The sequence below is a fragment of the Electrona antarctica genome (genome assembly GCF_951216825.1).
Source record: "Electrona antarctica genome assembly, chromosome: 2".
Lineage (NCBI taxonomy): Eukaryota > Metazoa > Chordata > Actinopteri > Myctophiformes > Myctophidae > Electrona > Electrona antarctica.
In genome coordinates this window covers 30,723,235-30,736,919 of record NC_136807.1, presented here as the reverse complement: position 1 = coordinate 30,736,919, position 13,685 = coordinate 30,723,235, and the positions used below count along the sequence as shown (strand labels likewise).

Sequence of the window (13,685 nt, the reverse complement as noted above, 5' to 3'; positions counted from 1 at the left end):
AGGGTTCATTCTTGTCCTCAAAGTCAAAGTACAGTATGATAATCGATTGATTGACTGATTGATTGATTGAAAAATGTATTTCACAGTATGTAGAATGGGTATATTTCAAGGAAGCACAGGTCAATACAAAAACTGCTACTTTGTGGACGAAACCATGCTAAACACTTGTTTACAACAGGGTCCACATGGCTAGGGGGGGGTCTCTCCAGGCCATGGGTTCTAGATACTTGTGCGGCACAAGCTTGCCACGCCCATAAGAGCCACGCCTGCCAGTCTCGTGTACAGTACAATGACACATCATCATTCACGGGATCATCACAGATATGAGTGTTGCGCAATACAACATGGTGTTAACTTATGTGTCACTGTTACTCTAGCCCCGCCGTGTGAACGCAACATAAGGGAGGGGAGGGCGCTAGGGAAGTCTGTGCACCTGACCGGAGGTGCCCACTCCTCTGCCCAGTCTTCCACTAGAGGTGCCCACTCCAGTCTTCTAAGAGAAGTGGGCACTTTGGGGGGAGACTAGTGGGCACTAGAGGTGCCCAGTCATCCCGGAAGACTTGGCACCTTTTGGGACGAAACGGGGTGGGGACGAAACCATAGAGTATGGACGAAACTGGCAGTAGAAGACTGGCAGTGCCCTACATGGTGCCCTATCATAGGGGGTGCCCTATGCGTTGAGAGCTTGTTGATTGGCTGTTTTCGGCAAACATATAAAGCTATAAGTTTTCAATTGGAAGCATAATTTATACCCTACTGGGGGACAGTCTATTATCAAGTTGTAGTGAAGCCTTAAAAATAATAATAATAATAATATAGAACACATATAATGTAGTGGGGTTCCCTGCTTCATCTCTCTCACCTTTGGCTGTCCCTTGGCCTGAAAAAATAGCAGAATCAGAATCATAATCAGCATTATTATTATTATCACAGTTTTACAGGTCAAAACTTTTTGTGCATAGTTCCCATTGTCTGTCAAGGTAGGAAAAAGAAAAAAGGTTGGAGCGCTTTAAAGTAGGCTACAGGTGGTTTTTAGGTATTTACAAGCTTTTTCCACAAACCACAAAAGTACAACCAAAAGGTCTCTTATCTTATTTACAAGCTTTTGCTACAAACTGCAACCATATGTTCTCTAATTTACATTACCTGAGATAAGATAATAAAGATATACCGGTATAAGGTGCGTGAGTACACACTCAGTGAGTGAGTGCAGTGGCATAGCAGCCACTGTACTGTGCATTGACATTATTCAAGGTGCTAGGGGGCTTGCTCAGAGGCCTGATCTGATGACATCTGTTGATCTGTTCTGAATCTGATGACAGACTCATGCCATGTTTCAGCAATCTGACGGTTGTCGGAAACTGTTCCTTGGCCGGGTGGTGCTGCTCTTGACATTGCGGTAGGCCCCCTTAACAGTTTGTGACTTGGGTGGTGCTTGGCTTTGGCTATACGCACCGCTTGATGTACAGCCCCTAGAGCTCGATACATCAACATTAACAAGTCCAAAATGTGTCGATAGAGGGTATGCACAATTTGCACATGCATAAAGTGAATGGAAAATCGAGTATCAAAGTGAGTGACAAAGTCAGTTTAATGTTGTTTAACGTTGTTTAATGCAATCAAATACAACTCTTCTGTTTGGATGTATGGACTGTCAAGGCCAGAAAGTATTTTTTTGCCACTCACTAGACATTCCTGCATAACCTCCGGGTAATGATGATGTCGTCACGCACATACCCTTTATTCATTGTCAGCTTGTAGATCCGCTATTTTCAGCAACGAGATTTGGTATAGATAGGAAAATGTATAGTTGTAATTAGTCTGTTTCTCAATACAATTTATGGTTTAAGACAAGTGGTGGCCAGACTGACATGTTTTTTTTGCAATAGATTTGTCAGGGTAGTTAAATACCAACAATAAAGTAGCTACATGATACCAGCAGTCAAATGAAAACAAAAATAGCCTAAATGCCTAAAGCCTAAAGATGTCTTTATCGCACATAGCAATGCATGACAGCCAGGTGCAAAACGTTATCTGTGGATGCCCGTTTGGGGCCCGGATTTCCCTAGCGCCCACTCTTCCTGTTACCTTTCTCAACATCATGTCATTTCTCTCATTATCATAAATTATAAATCATCATCTTCATCATATTAATAACCTGGCAACCTATGAACAACTGATGAGGTACTTAAGAAATTGAGTGCCCTTCAACCCAACAAGAAGTTTTCAGAAAAGCTATATATTAGCTATGACACAGAAGTAATAACTTCAAATGATTTTTGATGTTAAAATAGGATTATTGATATTGGGTTAAAAAAACATTAAATAATCTGGAATGGTAAATGGTAAATGGTGCATTTATATAGCGCCTTTATCCAAGGCGCTTTACATAGATTGTGCATTACATTCACCCATTCACACACACATTCATACACCGATTGCAGCGGAAGCCATGCAAGGTACCAACCAGCACACCGGGAGCAATTTGGGGTTCAGTGTCTTGCCCAAGGACACTTCGACATGTAGACAGGAGGAGCCGGGATTCGAACCGCCGACCCATGGATCATTGGACGACCTGCTCTACCTCCTGAGCCACAGTCGCAGTCACAGAATGGAACTAAACCAAAGATGAGAACTGACATGTCAGGAACATGAGAAATCATTTAATGGTAGTGTAGCAGAAACAGCCCTAAAACAATGCATAAACATCAACAAATATATTTAAATAAACTTAAAAACAACAACAACAACAAATCAGGCAGGCTTGTCACAATAACAAAACGTAACGTAAACCAAAAGTATAGTGAACTCGTAGATCGGCTATTTTAGAAATGATTCAAACATGTATGGCCATTTTTCAACATTTTTACATACAAATGAATGGGGGAAAATAATTCAACAATGGGAACATGTCAGGAACATGACTCCACAAGGTGGCAGCCTTGCACTCAAAGCCAGCCTCCATAACGCAGCTTGTTGGGCAGGTAGACTCTGGTGAGGAAATCAGGGGCTATGGCCGTGAGGGACTGGATCTCAGCCTTGACTTTGTCCTCCTGCATCAGTTCCATCTACAACATGAGCAAACATGCACTATTAGTCTCCAGAGATGCATCAGACAGACGACACGCACGTGACACCGTGCAGTGTGCACAGCACGCCACGCAGAGCCAGGTGTTTTCTTATCTACAGCAGCTATTTCACAACATGAGCTGCTTGCATCTCTGTTTGTATCCTAAATACCAGGGAGCTAAGAGCCTACACACACACACACACACACACACACACACACACACACACACACACACACACACACACACACACACACACACACACACACACACACACACGCATTCCTCAGTGGTGTGTCACACCTGTAACACATCTGTATGGTTAAAAACTCTCAGGAGACACAGAGAGCTATGGTTTCACAATTTTGCGTGTCACAGCTTCTGGTGCAAGAGGTTCGACTATTAGAAAGAATTACACGCCATCGGAGGGCTTTTAAAAGACACGCTATTGTAGGGCTTTTCAATGATACATTACACGCCATCGCAGAGCTTTTCAATGACGCATGCCATTGCAGGGATTTTCAATGATACACGCCATCGTCTCAGGGCTTTTAACCCATGTGGGAACGATTCTACAAATATAGAAACCCATGTTTCTATGTCAGTCGTTCTCAAACATTTTCATGTCATTGGCCGCCGACCCCCATCTGAAAATATGTTGTTCCAAACTTCCAGGGACCCCCCAGAAGCAAAGATTTGAGTTAAAAACTTTCGCTCTGAAAGAATATATATATTCAAAGATTTGCGCCACATTTTCACGATTTTTCAAAAATAGCAGACCTACAAGCTTGTGGTGCGGCACCCGGTGCCGCGCTATGAGCTTGTAGATCTGCTATTTTTCAATAGCTAAAGTAAAACATAATGCTTAAAACACCAAAAAGGGTTCCTGCCCAAAATTGGTTAAAATGACCCGCTATGGCAGGGCTTTTCATGCCCAAGGTTGTCTCTAGCTCTTTACTGCCCATTTCTCAGTGTGGTCCTACTCCGAGCAACACGGAAACATGTCCCACGTTCATCACCTTCCATCATCATGCCAGTTGTTGTCGTCACCATCATGACATTTTAGTTCATGTCCTATAAATAAGGTCTTTCTGCTTCAAAGCTACATCTGATTGGAATAATCTTCCTCTATCTCTTGGATCTATTTCATCCTTCAGTCGCTTTAGGACTTCCCTACATTCACATCTTGTTTCAACTAGTTTATGATTCTAAACTGACAAGTACCAGTAGTGACATATACACTGATTTATTGATTTGCCCTGGCTTCTTTCCTCTGTTGTTTAACAGCTGATGATGTGGTGGTTGCTGGGGTGGGTGGAAGATGGTGAGCAAGCTATCTGTGCATATATGTATGTATCTGTATATTATCTGTATCTGTGTATTTCTATGTATCTTGTTCAGGTTTTATGGGTCCCCCTTGAAATTGAGATGTTGCATCTCCAATGATCAAGTCCAATGATCCAGAGCCTGTCTACAAAATACAAGTCGCTACAATCCAAGGAATGGGAGGACACTCCCACAACCGCAAAGGCACCAGACGTCGTTCCTCCCAAGAGCATTCAAGCTTTACCAGAAGTAATAGAAACCTTTTTATTGTTGTGTTTTGATGGTCGATGATTTGTTTTTTAATAGAGCGGTCCTCTTGAACTGAATTGTATAAGAAACATCATAATTCATACTGTTATGCAATGATGTTTTCTAATAAACTTGAACTTGAACTCAAGGGGCTATCCCTTCAATAAAACTAAGTGAGATTAATGATTAATTGTGTTTCTGGCATTGAACATCGGACCATAAATTAAAATTACATTTTAACAATGAGGAAATAATTATATGACTTTTCTGTTAATGTCATCCAGCTGTTTTCATACAGATGAAAACAATACAGATGGAAACAATTGAAATGATTATGCAAATTATTGCGAATACTGTACCTCAAAATAATTGCTATCAGGTGATTATGTAATAATTATGACTATGTGACACCTAGGGCTGGACGATATGATTTCAAATCACTATCACGATTATTAAAATGTTTTGCTACGATTCAGATTAAAGAGTGATTTAAACAAAGAAATCTAATGAAAATAGCAGATCTACAAGCTCACAATGCGTCATAATGTGACATGTTGGGATATATATATATATACATATACACACACACACACACACACACGTAGTATAATACAGGATTTAAGTGGTTAAAATTAGGGAGGTTCCACCTCGCGTCACTCCCTCACTTACAGTTCTTTGCCGGGATTATACGATCGTGTTTCAAGCTTCACTGCCAATGTTTTAAGTTACCTTTGAACAGCCACTGCACCGATCGCTGAGTTGCTTGTCATGAAAATCCACTTTAAAACTATGTAATCGCTTGTCGTAGTGTTGAAAAATATTCCAAAGTGGCGATCACAACAACAGAGTGGACGACGAAGCGCACCACTCCGCTCCACCCCCTCCATTGTAATGAATAGGGACTCAATTTCCCTTAAAGAACAGGCTTCAAGATGAGCAAGATTAAGCTGGTTATTGGTTCTAAATGTGGGTTTGGATGTATTTTGGGATAATTGCCCACCTCTCTCTGCCAGGCTGGATGGTTGCTGATGTAAGGTCTCTTCAGCAGGCTGCTCAGTTTGCTCTTATCTGCCTGGGTTAGAGGGATCAGGGCCTTCTCAGGAACCCGAAGTCTAAATGATAAATATAAATATTAAAAGTAGAATTCAATTAGATTGAATATATTACAACACTAAAAATGCACAACTGACTATTACAAAATATTTTAATATCACCTCTAATAATCTATTTCTAAAGAACGCTTATGACAATTAGGATTATTATTATTTTTTAAATAATCTTAAAGCATATCATATTATCAGTGTTCAAAATTAGCATTTCAAAATTTTATTTATTTATTTTTCATAATGACAATAGCCCTTCTACAAACTCAAATTACGTCATGGTGTGGCACATTGTGATCTTGTAATCTGCTCTTTTTGAAACAATTGGAAACATTTGGAAATTGGTTTGAATTGCATGCCCAGCAGAATACTAACGCCATGTGCAAAGTTGTTAAGTCTGTCTGTGGGTTTAATATATATTTAAATAATGAAAACTATTAACAAGAGCTTGTGACTAACTACATCGGATGAAATAGAACACGTTCTTTTTGTCATTTCCTGAAGAGTAACAGTTTTGGCCATATTTCGACCCGTCAACATAAATCACTGAGTGATGGCAGCATCATGTACTTCTGTTGATGGATATTCTTTCATAGCCACTAAAATGCAGGACATATCCTCTGTCCGGACAGACTTTGCAGAGCTTTGATCATGTATACATACATTCAAGCGGATGCTTAGCAGGAGTAAACGTACACACTAGAATTAAGCTTTACTTATATGTAAAAAAGAAAAAAGAAAAATCAAAGCGGGCATATACTTAAAACCCAATATACTCCGGAGAGCTACTTCCTCCTCAAGGAGGGCAACAGCAACAGAAACCAAAACAAACTAAATGTCCCCAGAATATAATCACAATTAGAGACAGGAGGAGGAAGTATAGGAAGTAGCGAGTGGTGAATCCAAACCTCTGGAGGTCAGAGGGGAGGAGACCTAGCCACATGACACTGGGGACGGTCAGACTGCAGGCCTCAAACGACATGGCCTGTGGAAAACCCCGTTCAAATAGAACGCACGCACGCGCACACACACACACAAACACACACACACACACACACACACACACACACACACACACACACACACACACACACACACACACACACACACACACACACACACACACACACACACACACACACACACTCTGATTGCAATCCAATGTACATACAAAATAATAATAATATAAAAAAATAAAAATATGAAACACACACACACACACACACACACACACACACACACACACACTGAGGAGGCTATTGCAATCCAATGTACATTAAAAAAAAAAAAAAAAAAAAATGAAACACACACACACACACACTCTGAGGAGGCTATTGCAATCCAATGTACATACAAAATAATAATAATATAAAAAAAAAGGCGTCCAAAGGTGCCCATGGCACTTTAGGACATAAGGGGTAGGCGTCCAAAGGCGTCCTGTGGCACTGAGTGAGTTAACCCAAACAATGACTTGTTTTCTATGAATTACATGAAGGCTTGAATTTATGGAGATTTTTTTGTTTTTATAGCTAATAATTTGATGACTGGAGACTCAATGGAGACTCTTTGTCTCCGCCGGTCGTCAAATCATTAGGAATGTGGCAGAAACCCCCAAAATCCATGAATTCAAGGCTCCATGGGGTGAGTAATCGAGGTGGGGGGTGAACTATTCCTTTAACACTCCGCTTATGTTGAATAACACAATTAAAAATAGAGAGATACCAATATAACGTCACCATTGTTGCCATTCTGGGGTGAACATTTGGCAAAGAGGGGGGAAAAGAGGAGCAGACCTTGCATACAGCCCAGGGGGACTCCGCTCAACTAAGTATATACTGTAGGTTTTAAGTGGTTAAATATTTTGAGATGGACGATCATTCGGTTTCTTTCTTTTTTTCCACTTAAGAGGCGTAATTACATATTTCTAGCACAGAGACACTGACCAGGCCACACCGGATAAAATGCAGCACAGGAATAACTCACCAGTGATCCATACTTGTAGATACACATGATCTCAATGCCTGAAAAAAGAGAGAGAGACACTGCAATCACCACCACGCCGGAGCAAAGAGAGAGAGACACTGCAATCACCACCACGGTCCACGCCGGAGCAATTATATCCTCTCAGACATGTAACGGAGCAGAGAGCAGAGTAACGCATGACACGTGTGTCTTGCCCAGTGTTGCCAGGTCCACTTATTATAAGCGACTTTGGCCTTGTTTTATGTAATGTCAGTGTAATGTCACAGTAAATACTGGTAGTTGCGGGTCGATTTCCTTCCAAGATTTTCTTGAAAATAGCAGATCTACAAGCTCACAACGTGTCGCATGTGAGCTTGTCGATGCATATAGTCTAAAGTGTGCATGTAACCAAGTCGCTTCTTTTGGGCTTGTTTTCATAGCCTCAGTTGCGTATTTCTTTCGCAAAATCTGGCAACACTGGTCCTGCCGTGAGCTGGGACCAGATGGGAGAGATACTAGTCTGGGAGGGGATGGAGCAATTACGCCTGGGAGGAGAGATCACATGCACGGAAACCATCGCCAGACGCACCGCCATGACACGCTGGTCAGGTGCTTCATCTGTTGTCTCCATGGATTGAAGCGATGAAATATCTCATGAGACACGTTGTAAAATTATGAATGATGTTTCGGAATTTGCGTTCTAAACCCATGTTCGTGCTGTTTCATATACTGCCAACCAGTTAAAGATTGAGACTTTATAACAGTTGTTGTGAAATATCCAAGCCCATTGGGTTTTACGGTCTTACAGAAGATGCTTTGAAACATGGATTCTATTCTATTCCTAGTTCTATTCAAATACTCTTAATCTTCACCCACTTCGAATGTTATCAACCGATAATCACCAATATGTTCCTTATCAAACCATTACTGCTGCCGAAGCGCAAACCATGTGAAACTGTGCTGTACAACACCTTCGCTTTATGTTTACATACATAGACTGAGGTTAGGGTTAGGGTTAGATTAGTCGTTGGACAACGCGCCTCCGTCGCTGTCAAAACAGCAGCCGCGATCAACGCACAGAATGCAGCTACTGAGATCTTGGTAGGTCAGTAGACGGCTACTGAGATCTTGGTAGGTCAGTAGACGGCTACTGAGACCATTCAATGGGCTGAATAAACGGGATCATGTCCCATTCAGTGCATCGATAGCATTCCAAGCTGGTGTAATCTTGAAATGACTTTAATGTACATTATTCCAGTAGGACTTGACCTTACCAGCTAAATGGGTTATGGTTATGCCTGAATCTCACAACGCGATGTACAAGCTCCCGATCAACAAGCTCACGCAGTGTGCACTGCAACATGCATAATGAGCTTGTAATGTCATGTGTACCGTAAGGATCACCATCTACCAGAGCGAATGAGGGGACGTGTAGCGTGTCCCAAAGCTTTCGCACCATCAGCCGGGTGTTTACATCCGGAACGCCTTTACCCTAGCGCACGCACACACACACACACACACACACACACACACACACACACACACACACACACACACACACACACACACACACACACACACACACAGTCGTTAAACGTGAAATAAAGAATGAAAACAGCCATATCATATTTCAAAAACCATCAAAGCAACAGTATGAAATGAGAATATAGACACACTGTGATCATGATGCATGGACCCATTTTGGAGCAGAAGTCATCATCAAGCAATCTTTGGAAGGTGGCGTCCTTCTCCACGATTAACACAAACTTTGCTGATGACACAATATCTGTTTTGGGTCAAGTTGAACTTGAAGCACGACCTTGTACACCCTCCCCTCTCGACACTGAAAAAGGTCCATCATGGCCAAGACCCAAGATATTATATTTCTGTGTAAGAAGAGAAACAAAAGTCCTGAGCAAACATAATAAAAGGATACTCCTGATTCCAACAACATTTGGTGAAACTGGAACGGCCTGAAAAAAAGGGAAAAAAAGGAAATACATGAAAGAATGCATGAATCATTTGGATCAAATGCTTACATATCTATTTGAAACAAGAACAAAACAAAAAAACATTATGAATAAACATTGGTGTAGCCTGCTGTGGATTGTGGCCAGACAGACGGAGCACATTATGTAATATATGTCTGGCTCATGCTTAATTTATACTCCGTTGTACGACCGAAAGTAGCAGATTTATACAATCTATACAACACATTGCGTTGTGAGACTCGGACTCGTTGTGAGCTTGTTGGTCTGCTATTGTAGTGCTGTTGCTTTGGGAAGCAACACTTTATTGAGTGTTGCCGGACATACATCCTGTAACATTCTGAAATGTATTTGGTTAACAACACATTCTCATACAGTATCAAACTTGTTTAATTAATACTGCAATCGCATGTCAAGTGTATTTGGCTCATACTGATGTAGGAACATACAATGGAGCAGGAATGGCAGTCAACCTTGGTACCGTCCTCCTCCAAGTAACACAGATCGCCTGAGATGAATCCACTGGAAGTGGCCAACTGGTGAAGGTTACACATAACGCACACACGCACGCACGCACGCACGCACGCACGCACGCACACACATTATGTACACAGACGTTTGACACTGCCTCTTTGAATCAAGTTTAATGCAATTGCCGTTTGATCACGAGAACCATAAGAGAATTGTTCCACAGGTGTTTCCCTGAGATATGAATCAGAGAGAATTCTTAAAACACTAAACTCACACTAACACATTACATGTGTTGGACTTGAACTCATCATAACAAAGCATATCAAAAGACGTTTTGATACACATGTGAGTGAGTATTAACTCTTTTCGCACACAGTCACATATGCAGCCTTCCACACCACCACCTAGGGCTGGCCATATTGTTTCCATATCATGACATGAGTCCTTATTCCGGGACAAGCTCAAATTCAGCAAAAATAGCAGATATACAATTTCACAATGTGCAGCAATACGATGTGCTGTGAGCTTGTATATTGGCTATTTTCTGCAAAGAGATTTGGTATTGAGTGAAAATAGGAGCGGACCTAGCACAGAGCTCCCCCTTCTCCACTCAGCCAAAATCTATATTCTTATCACAATATATTATTATTTTCACAACCTAAAATAGCCCTAAAAAACCCATCCATTCTTCTGATCACATGGCATATCCAGTGGTGTAAAGTAACTAAGTACATGTAGATATTTTACTATTTACCTACTTGAGTATCTCCAATTTTCAAAACTTTTACTTCTACTCTACTACATCTCAGACGCAAATATTGTACTTTTACTCCACTACAATTATTTAATCTTGAGTTACTAGTCTACTTTGTAGATTTGGATTATAATTACAAAAAATACATTAACCACTTCAGATTTACTGCCATTTGCAAAAGATTTATATTTTTTTATACATTTCATACATTTGAAAACTTGTGAAATGACACATTCAGTAGTACTTTCTACGTTTGGTACTCAAGTAGATTTTGATACCAATACTTTTGTTTTACTCAAGTACATTTTGAATTCTGGTCTTTTACTTGTAACAGAGTATTTCTACATTGCAGTATTGATACTTTTACAAACAAAATGTGAGTGGTTTTTCCACCACTGGGCATATAAAAAACGTACCACATGGAGATTCCTTCGAGATACCCTGAGCATGCAGGAGATGTCGTCCACGATACGATCCACAGTTCTCTGAGAGACAAACAGCTTTGTGTCACTGTAATAGATGTCCCTGTAGAAACATGGCAAAGATATGACTGTCAAGGGCAACTTTGGCAAATGTTACACTGTTTAATATGCTTCAATTATAAAATGACTACATAAAGTCAATACAAAACATCTCAGACAATATGGTTTGGCTTAACCACTTATGCCCTATTTAAGCCCTTCACCTATAATGTTAATCTGGCTGCACTGAGTGCCATTTTAAATGTGCAGACTTGAAAATAGATGAGAAATCACCTTTTTGTTGCATACGAGTTGCTCTGGACAAGTTTGTAGATGATTTCCAGAATCTTGATAAAGTGCGCTACAGAAAAACAAATAAATTTAAAAAAAAGCATGACTGTGATCTGGCAAATGTATGACCCAGACTATACTGTGTTTTATTTTTTATTTTCAAGGAAGCAACTGGATTCCATTTATTTTAGAACAATATAAAAACTCTACTTTGAAACTTGCTTGAGATACAGTGAGTAGGTAATAGCGTTATAGCGAAGTCCTGTACTGATACATTGGATCCAATCACTGTACATAATTTATTTTATTTATTTATTTTACAATGTAATCTGGGAAAATGGATTGTTTATAAATGCAAGTGATATAAAGGCTAGGGATGTTTTGACTCTCCAGAACATTATTTGTTGCCGTTTTTTATCTGTATGCACGTGCGAGTACATGTGCAATACATGACATGTGTTTGCAAGCAGAAGATTAAAACATGGGTGGGACGGAGGAGAATGATTGTTATGTTATGTCAACAATATTCTCAGGAGTGATATTGTCATTCTCCTATGAATAATGGAATTGTATTTACTTTCAGTTGTAATTAAGATGATGTCTGGCAACATGTGATCTGTTGCTATTTTATTGATTTGAAAACATAATAAACTAGAAAAGTGTGGTTGCACTGACGTGATCCGCTGGGAAATTAATTTCGTCTTGAATTCTTCATGAATTTGTTGTTCTTCATGTGGGAAGTCATTTGCACACTTGTAATTCATGGGTTTATACTAGAAAGTTCTGTTCTTGATGAATTCTTTCTTGCCATTTATAATGTCACTTTGTGATGTCACTCCTGTTTAATTGGACATTATATTGTCCAATCAGAAAAGGAACAGAAGATGGACTTTTGGTGTTACAGAAAAGGTTACAAAAAAACATCCATTGAACTCAATGAAAAAAAAAAAAAGACAGGTTTACTTGAGTGGCAAATCGAGTGGAAAAGTGAGTTTAATGTCGTTTAACGTTGTTTAATGCAATCAGATATGACTTTTCTGTTTGGATGTAACCGATGTATGGGCTGTCAAGGCCAGAAAGTACTCAGTAGGCGTTCCCGCATAACTTCCGGGTATGATGATGATGTCACACGCATACCCTGTGTGTAAAGAATGTTTAACGGAATCAAACATCCATGATAAAGTGGGTTTATCATCTTTATTTCAAAAAATAGTGAAATCCAGTAATAATTCAAAAACATGCATCAAATGGCTGCACGCTTTGGAAAATGGTTAAAAGTAATGTTAAGTGAAACCTGCCGTACATACTGTACCAGACCAAAGCTTTGTTCAATGTATACATAACATACTGTAAATGCAATGAAACCGATTAAATTCTTAATAACAGTCATTTCAAATGTTTGTATGAATTGTAGCTTTTATAAAGCAGTGGTTCTCAAAGTGGGGTCCCAGGACCCTCTGGGTTCCTTGAGGGGGCTCAAAATGGACACTTTACAGGTCTGTAACTTTGAGAGTGTACAAATGGAATCAAATGGACCATTTGTACACTATCAGAGTTATGGCATTCCTTGAAATTAAGAAAAAACTTTGAGAACCACATACTGTAAAGGCAATGTGGAATGTGGAAAAGTGTGCGAGTGTTTGTTTTCTTACCAAATCTAGTGGCAGACATGGGATCGTCGCAGCGAATTGTGGAGCAAATACTTTCTGCACTCATCAGAAGACCAACATCATTGTCAAAACTGAAAAAGAGAAATCAGGAAAAATAAAAATAAAACATAAAACAAGAGATAAATCAATTTACAACTCAAGTGGAAAATAGTGGAGGGGGTGGGGTCCATGAAAGAATTCCACACAGATCATACATGGAACACTCACCCCTGACAGTTTCAGCCCCCCACCTGCTAGCCTTGGAAAAATCCCTAGACCCTGGGGGCTACCTGTGAGAGAGCCCCCCCCCTCCCCCTTACCATGTTGTTTCCTCCGGGAAACCTTTGGCTCTCAATCTGTGAG

The 13,685-nt window shown here is 40.2% G+C and overlaps 2 protein-coding genes across 3 annotated transcripts in view; both read right to left on the bottom strand.

The window, feature by feature from the left end:
- Positions 1–13,685, bottom strand: part of LOC306917415 (troponin C, slow skeletal and cardiac muscles) — a 368,649-nt gene that overhangs the window by 139,557 nt on the left and 215,407 nt on the right. The window lies entirely within an intron of this gene.
- spo11 (SPO11 initiator of meiotic double stranded breaks) overlaps positions 2,684–13,685 on the bottom strand; it is a 13,231-nt gene continuing 2,229 nt past the window's right edge. Inside the window, exons 3-13 of one of the 2 annotated variants that reach the window (XM_079520458.1) lie at positions 13,326–13,414; positions 11,677–11,743; positions 11,338–11,446; positions 10,146–10,232; positions 9,645–9,681; positions 9,385–9,494; positions 9,101–9,200; positions 7,730–7,767; positions 6,655–6,731; positions 5,644–5,755; positions 2,684–3,068 (exon numbers count right to left, since the gene is read on the bottom strand). In XM_079520458.1, coding sequence (XP_079376584.1) covers positions 2,949–3,068; positions 5,644–5,755; positions 6,655–6,731; positions 7,730–7,767; positions 9,101–9,200; positions 9,385–9,494; positions 9,645–9,681; positions 10,146–10,232; positions 11,338–11,446; positions 11,677–11,743; positions 13,326–13,414 — 946 coding nt within the window. In that variant the 3' untranslated portion in view covers positions 2,684–2,948. The remainder of the gene's footprint in view (positions 3,069–5,643; positions 5,756–6,654; positions 6,732–7,729; positions 7,768–9,100; positions 9,201–9,384; positions 9,495–9,644; positions 9,682–10,145; positions 10,233–11,337; positions 11,447–11,676; positions 11,744–13,325; positions 13,415–13,685) is intronic. The other variant, XM_079520459.1, reaches the window with a different exon arrangement.